General features: G+C 40.4%; 1 protein-coding gene across 1 annotated transcript; it reads right to left on the bottom strand.

The window, feature by feature from the left end:
• Positions 1 to 693: 693 nt before the first annotated feature.
• On the bottom strand, positions 694 to 9,702 carry LOC127519257 (uncharacterized protein C4orf54-like). Its single transcript, XM_051906844.1, has 2 exons — positions 5,129 to 9,702; positions 694 to 1,024 (listed from the first exon to the last, which is right to left on the bottom strand). The coding sequence occupies exon 1, from the start codon at positions 9,320 to 9,322 to the stop codon at positions 5,135 to 5,137; it is 4,188 nt and encodes a 1,395-aa protein (XP_051762804.1). The 5' UTR covers positions 9,323 to 9,702; the 3' UTR covers positions 694 to 1,024; positions 5,129 to 5,134.
• Between the last annotated feature and the right edge of the window lie 58 nt (positions 9,703 to 9,760).

Here is a 9,760-nt window from a genome sequence, read left to right as displayed (position 1 = left end):
GGCTGGGCTGTTTGTTTGTTTTTATAACAACAAAAAAGTTCTATTTTTGGTAAACGTAAAGGCCCCTTCACACCAAAAGTGAAATGAATAAGCCTCAGTCTGAAGGAAATGCAAATTCATGCCTGTACATTAGAGGGCGCAGTTCAAACAAACCTTTCAGCTGTGCTGCCATTTTGGAATACAGAAGAACAGGACAGGAGAAGTAGTAAATGAGTAAATGTATGGCCACATTTAGTCTAGAACTAGTCTAGAATAACCGTCATATTCACACAGCGCACACCTCTGCACTCCTGATTTCTCTCAACATGGAGAAAGGAGAGGTGTCAGTCAATAAATGAGAAAACAAAGTAACTTGCGTTACTTATTTGAAAAAGCAACTCAGATATTTTGTTGAAAATTTAAAAGTTATGTGTTACTTTACTAGTTACTGTAATAAGTAATCTGATTATATAAATCGCGTTAATTCGCGTTAATGCATTACCCTCAACACTGGCTTATAACCATAATTCTCATCACAATAAGAGGAAACAGACACACGGTTTGTTCTGTCTCTCTCTCACACACACAACACGGACACCACACTACATTTCTTTCTCAATCTCAGTTTCTCTCTCTTTCACACAAGCCATGCTTCACTCAATCAGAACTTGCTACTACCTACTACAGGTAGGTAAAAAGGAGTCCATACAAATGTAAAAATACAAACACTTTATACAATGAAATGAAAACTGAAAGAGCAACATTTTCCCTTAATTGTGCGGTGCTTCAAGAAGGCTGGATGGGCAAAAAAAAAAAGTTGCCTCAAAAAGTCTACAGACTACATAAACAGCAAATGTTACATAAGTTTGTAAAAACTGCTTCAAAATGGGTCATCTTTAGCTTTTGTACGTTGCAAAAGTCACAGATCAGGAGGCAACACCAGGAATTGATGAAGACAGATGTGGGAAACTGTGAAACATGTCTGAGGAATTTTTTTTTTTTTTGATGAAGTGGGAGGAGGACAAACTCCGACAGACAGACCATCCTGAGAAAGAAAAAGAGAGAACAGACTAATCAAAGGAACAATAAATATCAAGGATTAATTATATTAATAGTTTACACTTATTTGGGTGTTTCTTTAACTTTGCACACTTTTGGTCCTACGAACTTTTTAGAAAATGAAATATTAAATTTAATTTGTCTACTAACAATGTCCAGCAGTGATCACACATTCTCAATTCATACATTTAGAATTGTACACTATAAAAAATGCTGGGTTAAAAACAACCCAGGCTGGGTTGAAAATGGACAAATCAATCAATTGGGTTGTTTTAACCCAGTGGTTGGGTTAAATGTTTGACCAACCTGCTGGATAGTTAACTCAACTATTGTTTAAAAATTACTGTATTGCTTGCTTAAAATGAACCCAAAGTATGTTGGAAATTAACATTTAATAATATGTTTAATAAATTAACATTCATTAATAAGTTTAATGAAAAATAATTAAACAATAAACATTTATTAAATTGCTTATTAATAAATGTTCACCTTTTGATTATTATTGTTGCCATTAGTAATTATGTGTATGATTTTTAATTTCCAACCTATTTTGGGTTCATTTTAAGCTAGCCATATAGTAATTTTTAAACAACAGTTGGATTAAATAAAACTGCCCAGCATGTTTAACCCAACCGCTGGGTAAAAACAACCCAATCGCTGGGTTTGTCCATTTTCAACCCAACTTGGGTAGTTTTTAACCCAGCATTTTTTAGTGTATAATTTTTTTCAGAACCAACAGATGTCAATCTTAAATTTTGTATAGAATTTAATAGCATCTGTGATGGAATTGATATTTTCCCTAATAAACAGGCTAATTTATATTAGCTAGAATTTTATGTAACCAAGACAGTGAATTAATATTTTTCTTTTTTTTTTTCTTTTTTTTTTTTGCATAATTTGACAAAATTGCAACTAGATTGGAAATAACACACACTTAAATCTTTTCAAATAATATATTAACCTTGATTTTTATAGAAATTTCATCCAAAAAAATGGAAAAACTTGTTAGTTGCGATGAAAATTACTCTTAATGCTGTTTTTAATGCAACCTCTTAGACACAAAGGTGTTCATAATTGAAAAAACACCCATAGATGAAATGCTATCATCACGTTATATATACATCATACAGCGTAATGCAAACAGAATGCCACAAAACCAAAGATGAGAGTAACTCTGAATGAGAATACTAGATATGCAGTCAATGAACGTATTGCTTTCATCATTACAGCCAGTAATGCAGCAAACTGTAGAATCTCTAAAGTTCACATAGGAAGGTCCCTCTCACTCTGTCTCTCTCTATAAAAAGGTTTGACCCTGCTGCAGCTAGTTGGTCCTCTGATCGGCCCCAGCAGCTGTCATCCTACTGCCTCAGCACAACAAATACTTTACTCGCCTACTGACCTTTCCACACACACAGACATGCAGCTACACACGCTCCAGCTCACACTCACACATGCATACTGTCAAGTGCCAGCAATAGTTGCCAGTGTTTGGTATTTCTATGATTTTGTCGATGTGCATCGTAAGAAAACCTTGATGAAGTGTAACAGTTAACAAAATGATGTCAACACTGACACATATTGTCATTTGCAAAATCTTTGTGACATTCACTTTCTGACTGTATGAGACATAAATCAAGCTCATGCAAAAGTCATGCAACTGGCTCAATGCGAGTCTTGGTTCCTCTCAAGATTTCTTCCTCATCTTATCTAAACAAGTTTTTCACTTGCCACTCTGGCATTTAATTTGTTTACTGGCACTATATTTAGTCAAGCTGCTTTGATTCAAATGGAAAAATTCAATCTAATGTGTTACTGATAATAATGCAGATGTCAATAAACCACACAAACATACTGAAACCATTAAAAACATAAAATCTTGAACACAAAAAAACATCTAACAAGACTCAACTTTTCATTAATATTCATGCCCAATCATACATGAATATTTTAGACAGTAAAATTCATTTACTTCATTCACATTCACTTTTTCCACACAATATTGCTGTATATATCTTTTTTATCTGTCCATATAAAAAATGGGCCAAGCCCAAAATAGCTAAACACTAAGCTTTTAATTGTCTTATTGGTCAGGAAATTAGCAAAATTTAAGCAAATGCACTACTTAAAAAGCAAATGCTCTCTCAGAAAAACATCAAAGACAGAATGATCTTTTTTAGCAGAATATGGGAAGTTGTGTGTGGAGTGATGAATCACAATGAAACATGAGTGGCATGGTGATGCTCTAGAGCGGTGTCTTTGAAAATCTGCTGAGAAATATAATACTAAATGCATCTCTACCACAGTGAAGCATGGAGGAAGAGTGTCATTGTGTGGAGAGCCTTTTTAGCTGCTGCTGGTATTGGTGAGCTACTGTACTTCACTGTGAAAATCATTTAATGCTTTGGAGTAAAGGAGAATATTACAGAATAGCTTGCTTCCCACAAATGAAAAGTTGTTATCTAAAGAGGGAGGATCAGATGTTATTTTTCATCAAACTGCAAAGACAACCAAGAAGTGACTTAAGAACAAGTCCATCAGGCTCATGTTTTGGCCTGCTCAGAGTCCAGATTTGAACCCTATGGAGAATATTTGGTCTCCCATTAATCTCAAACTAACTGGGAGACATTTTTCCACTTCTCATGAACAGTTTGAAGCCATTAACATTGATAGGAACAACACTGACTCTTCTTCCTGTAAAAAGCTGTCTGCAAGTTTACCCATGGTTTACCCCGGTTCAAAGATTTAAATTTGTTTTTAAGATTTGTTAAATTCTTGCTAATTTCCTGACCAGTGATTGATTAAAATGGTTAAGACCATTAAAAGACCACTAAATATTCTGCAATTTTTCGCTTGGCCCTTTTTTTTCTTTTTTTCTTTTTGCCCAGGAGTGTGTGTGTGTGTGAATGTGTGTGTATGCTTGTTTTTGTGATTAATGAGGACACAAATTTGTATAATGACATGGGTATTACACTGGTATTACGACGTAAACATGCAATAAGAGGACATTTCATGAGTCCTCATATTTAAAACAGCTTTAAAAACATACTAAACAATGTTTTATTAAAAATGTAAAAATGCAGAATGTTTTGTGTGATGGGTAGGTTTAGGAGTAGGAGTAGTGTAGGGGGAGAGAATGTACAGTTTGTACAGTATAAAAACCATTACGCCTATGGAATGTCCTCACTTTGATAGCAAAACAAACGTGTGTGTGTTTTTCCTGGTGGGGACCTGAATGCACACAGACTTGTGTCACCATGGGGAAACAAGCTTATAAATCATACAGAATTTTTTTGAAAATGTAAAAATGCAGAAAGTTTTCTGTGATGGGTAGGTTTAGAGGTATACACAACATTTGTACAACATTTTGCTACTTTTTGTCTTAATTTTCAACATCAAATTGATTATTTTAGCATTTTAGACTTTCGGCAAAATGTTTTCCCTAGTGAAAAATAAATATACTAAAATGTATTTGAAATACTGTACATTTATTTAATGCTAAGAATACTACAAATACATTTACATATTATGTACTTAATAAAAAAATACCTTGCAACTGGACTTTTGGTATACTGAGCTGATATACTTAAAGTCTACTAAACTGGAACAACTACTTCTGTACACAATGTACTTTAATTGTGCAGAAGCAGTGCTTAGGTCCAACTAAAGATATACACTTGATTGTGCTAAAGTGGAAGTATTGCAAGTATGCTTTAGATACACTTTAAATATCTCAAAGATCATACGGTCCTTATCAATAATGACATTAAAATCCATTTTAGGCTTAATATTTAGAAATGTGCATTGTGCAATAAAGAAGTACTCCAAATGAAGGTGAATTATAATTTTTATCAGTAAGTCTCAAGCGATATATCAGTAAATATGTTAATAGATTTAAACTATACTTGGTATAAAGTAAATATATTTTAATTATATATTTTTTTTACTAGGGTTGCTTAGAAAGCTTCAGAGAAAGCAATATTTCTTTTAAATAAGTGCTACTTTATTTGATATTTTGTTGCATGACTTAAAGACATTCATAAATTTTTTTTAATGTGTACATACACACAGTCATGCACTGGTTACTTACCTTCCGTTATCGATGCTCCACCACAAAGCTCATGGTTGTGCCGTCAAAGGAAGGAGGAGCAACAATACGGGCACCTTGCTGTGATGTAATACTGATGACAGGTTTAGTGGTGGTACTGCTGGGTACTGTGGTGCCCGGCGGCATCATATACATGCTGCTCGTCTCGACCGCATCCTCTGCCTCTGAGCAGGTGGATGAGTGGGACTGAGGGGCCGGGTGCGGGTGGGGTGGCAGCAAGGTTGAGGGGTAGACCAAGTAGGTGGGGGGATAGGCTGCCGCAGGACCGAGGGCGACTGGAGAGACTGACACAGGCACTGGGGTGAACGATAAAGGAATGTCCAAGTACTGACCACTCTCAGGATGGTAAAACCGCTGTGCGGCTGGTTGCATGGGCACAGGCGTGTCCACTAAGTAGTACTGGCCTGTGGTGGGGTCCAGCAGCAGCTTGCGCTGGATGTGAGGAGGTGGGAGGTCTGCGGGGGGCGTGAGGCAGAGTAGCTGGGGTTGAGCGGCAGGTACACCAGGCAGGGGTACGGCGTGGTGATATATCATAGCCGTCGGACTTTCAGGGGACCAAGACTCCATTACAATAGGTGAGCATTGCAGGGGCTGATGGGAAGGTTTTGAGGGTTTTGAATCTGGAGCGTGAGCTTTAACAGGGATTGTTAGGTAATTGTCAGAGTCTGGCTGCTGGTGCTCTTTCTGGTGCTCTTTCTGATGCTTTTCCTCACTTTTTGATTTAGAAGGACAGATTTTCAGCGACAAAGGTGCTTTATGAGATTTAAACGTATAGTTTCTGCTAGAAAACATTTGTTGAGCGCTGTCATTCACTGTGTTTATACGGTTCGGTGCTTTGAGGTTACTGCCTAGACTAAATGCGCACTTGTCAGTGAAAGACTCTGTTCTTTGGGCTACTGACTTAGCCGTGTCTTCTTGACCGTGAGAACTTGTTGGCATACACACTTTATCCTCGTCAACACCAGCACTTGAGGTTGCGGTCAACTTTTCAGCATGCAGCTGTGAGCTAGTGTCCGCTTTCCCAAATTCGTTCTCAAAGTCCGTTTTGGTCGTGACTCCTTGCTCCTCCCGTGTGATGAGCGACAGCACGTGGCTATCGGTGATTGGTCGCGGCGCTTGCGTTTTGCGCTTCCATTCGTTCCTATCAAAAACATATAGTTGCTCCATAGTTTTCACAGCTGCCTTTAACTTTTCAAGCGCTATTTGATTTGAAACCTTCGACTCTGGTTTCTTCTCGCTGCTATCTGTTGCCTTTTCTGATTTTTGTTTTGCCGCTTTAGCATCAATTTTTAAGCTAAACTCTGGCTGTTCAGTCAGAGGCTGCTTAGCGCATGGCACTCTGGGTGCGGCGCGAACGCTTTCACTTTTAGTAGCCCACTCAGAGGAGAGATTTAGGGATAATCTTGATGTTTCAGCCACCTTCTCACCCTTATTAACAGGCTCGGAGGGTTTTGTGGCATTGTTTGTGTTCACAGACTGGCATTTTATTACCATTGGTGTGGGAAATGTCTTTTTGTCAGGTCCCCTATTAACAGGTTTGCTCTCCTCTCGTAATGCTGTGGATGCCGTCCCTGAGGAACCGCAAGTGTTTTCTAGCGCTACAAACCGATATGAGCTTTTAACCAATTTGCGCACGTCCCTAACCTGATGAATAGGAGTCTGGAACTTACATTTACTATCTCTAATATCCCTTACCATAAAATGGGGTACTTTGTCCGATATGGTCAACGAATGGCTTTTAGATTCGCTTGTCGCCTTTTTAGCGTTGGCATTGTGATGGATGTTAGGCGTTAACAAACTGGTGATATTGAACTGATTGTTTTTGTTTTCTTTGACGCTTCGAAGTTGTATTTTGATTTCGGGCACTTTTTGACACTGTGAGGTTTGGTCTGTGTCCGCAGAGCACTGGAGCTGGCCAGAGCTGTCTTTTCCACACCCTCCCCCATCTGACTCTGCAAGATCTCCAGTCACTTTCAGATTATGTAATGAAAGCCCAGCAGCTTCCTTTTCCTTAGGCATAAGCTGCGAGCTAGGGACATACAAGTGAGACATCTTAATCATCTTACTACTCTCGCCCTCAACACTTTCACTGCTTTCCATCACAGGTCTAATTGAAGTGTCTGGCAGCGTCTCTTCCTCCTGAGATTCTCCATCACCTTGTGCTTCCTGCTCTCCATCTTTCCAGGTTTTGAAAGCACTTTTTTGGCTGGGGGTCAAAGGAGTCTTTAGTGGTTCGCTTGGGTCTAATTTGGAGGTCATTTCTGTGTCACAGGGTGACTCTGTGATTTCAGCAGCATGGGAACTCGGATTCTCTTGTGGCTGGTCTGTTGCCTCCCCGAGCTCCTCTTGTGAGTGTCCTGATGCAGTTTCTGAAGTCTGTCTTTGTAAGCACTTCACAGTCTCTTTACAGTCCTTAGAGTGAGGGCACACTGATGACACAGGATACGTATCACTTATTTCACCTCTTTCCATTTTACGCTCTTGCTCAAACTGCATTTTCTTGGAAATTACATTTTTCAAAATACTAGAGGCGAAGATGGCTTTCTTGTGGGCATCTTCCAAGGTTTCACCGAGCGGACTTTCTGCTTCACACCCCGCCTTGGTTGGCGTTGTGCCCGTAACATCAGCTGTGGAACGTGACATTATGGCATTCAGCGCGCGTTTCGCGCGCCTCTCGCGCGCAGGTATCCCTGATCCGACATTACAGCTGAAGTTCAAGGTTTCAGTCAGTGTGATGGTTTCACCCGGTTTGCTTCGTATTTCTATTTTCTTAGACGCCTGCTGAGAGTTCAAGTTATTTTTCAGCGACACTATTTTAGTTTGAGGACTAGGCGTATTGGTTTGAACCACATCTTTTATGGTTGTACACTCAGCGCTTTTGTTTGCCTCAAAAACAGGCGTAGAGTTCTTGTGCGCCTCACGTGTTAAATTGCCGTAATTTAAGTCGACGAAAGCGGACCATTTGTTAATACTCAGACCGTGCTCTGACATTGAGGACTCACTCGAGCTGCTTAAATTTATGGCATCAAAGTAAGGGCAAGCCAAACTCCGAAAGGAACGCGCGGTGAGATTACACACCTCTTTATCCGCGTCATCCAGTTCGCTGACGGAACTGGACGCGCCACTGGAATATTCGTTAATGTCTTTTCCCCTCAGTTTGCTCGCGAGGTGTTGGCGACCGGGAGGTGGGATAAAGTAGCGGTCAAACAGGGTCTCGCTTTTGGAGTCAGAGCTTCTGAATGAATAATGACTCCGCTCACCTGCACGTCTGCTGTGAAAGCGGACATTCCTCTGACCTAAAACATTGGCAGGGTCGTTGATCGCGCGCGAAGACGTTTTGATTGACAGGTGAATACGTCCAGACGAATTTCCATGCTGTCCGCCGCCTTCATCCGAGCTGGCACATTTATCGGATTCGCAAAGTTCACTTTCGGTGCTGACCAGAGCACCTGTGGCGGAAAGCTTCGCTGCGCGTGAAGCGGGCGGACCTTTATTGCTCTTGGACTTGCTTTGGATTCTCCCGAGAGTCGTCTCGTCGCTGTCAAATGATGCGTAGTCAACAAATGAATATACCAGATTATCATCCTCGAAATCCCAGCAGGATCCTCGACCAAACTCGTAATCCACATCGTGATCTAACTCCGTTAGCTGAATCTCGTGCGTTGTTATATAGTGTGACTCTACGTCCGCTGCGCTCGTGCTGTCCTTTGATTCGCAACGGCTGTTCAAGTACATGTCGGTGTATTGTAACTCCTCCGTTTCATACGACGCAGAATTTGGATTTTCGGTTTTGACATCCGTTCCCGAGTCAACACAATCTTCTATTAGCGGAACGCGCTCTCCATAAAGCTTCTCAGAATGGCACTTTCCCTCGTGACATTCTTTCGATAAACTTTTGTCTGTATTTCCATTCTTCTCTCGCTCCCCAGGACTCTTAATCCCGGAGATGGATGCATCGCCTTTACATTTAAATATTGCCAGCTGGTTCCCTTCACCTGTGAAAGTGACTTTTACAGTCTTTGTGCTGTCTGACTTCATGTCCGATGGATTCCCCAGATCTACATAATTCGTTTCGCTGTGATCGCCACTGTCGCAGTGCTCTTTCGTGTCTGCCAGCGGCTTTTTTAACGGTCCGGTGTCCTCTCTGCTCGCGATGGCCGTTTGAAGTGTCTCCATCTGTTCTTAACGGCGTCCCGCACGGAGATCAGTGGTGTTGCTTCTGACACCGGACCGTAGTAAAGTTTGTGCGCGTGTGTGTGTGTGTGTGAGTGACTGAACCGGTCCTGTGCGCGAGGGGCAAGTGACAAGTGAGCGAGGGAGATACTGCGACGACGATAGAGGGAGGGGAAAGAGAGAGAGAGACATGCACAGTCTCACTGCACAGGTATGATCCCCTTGCCGCTAATCATATGTCTAGTAATGATAATGACGTAAGTCTAAATGATGACTACATAGCTGACATTAAATTGTGCCAGTCAGTGTCATGTTAAGGGGTAAGTTAAGCTTTTAGGGTAATACGTGAGCAATTTACATCTTAATAAAAAATATGAAAAAAAAAAAAACTGTATATGAAAAAATGCATTATCCCATATTTGCTCACAAAATGTCTATAAC

Source organism: Ctenopharyngodon idella, chromosome 1, assembly GCF_019924925.1.
Source record: "Ctenopharyngodon idella isolate HZGC_01 chromosome 1, HZGC01, whole genome shotgun sequence".
NCBI lineage: Eukaryota > Metazoa > Chordata > Actinopteri > Cypriniformes > Xenocyprididae > Ctenopharyngodon > Ctenopharyngodon idella.
This window is presented reverse-complemented; position numbering and strand designations above follow the sequence as displayed.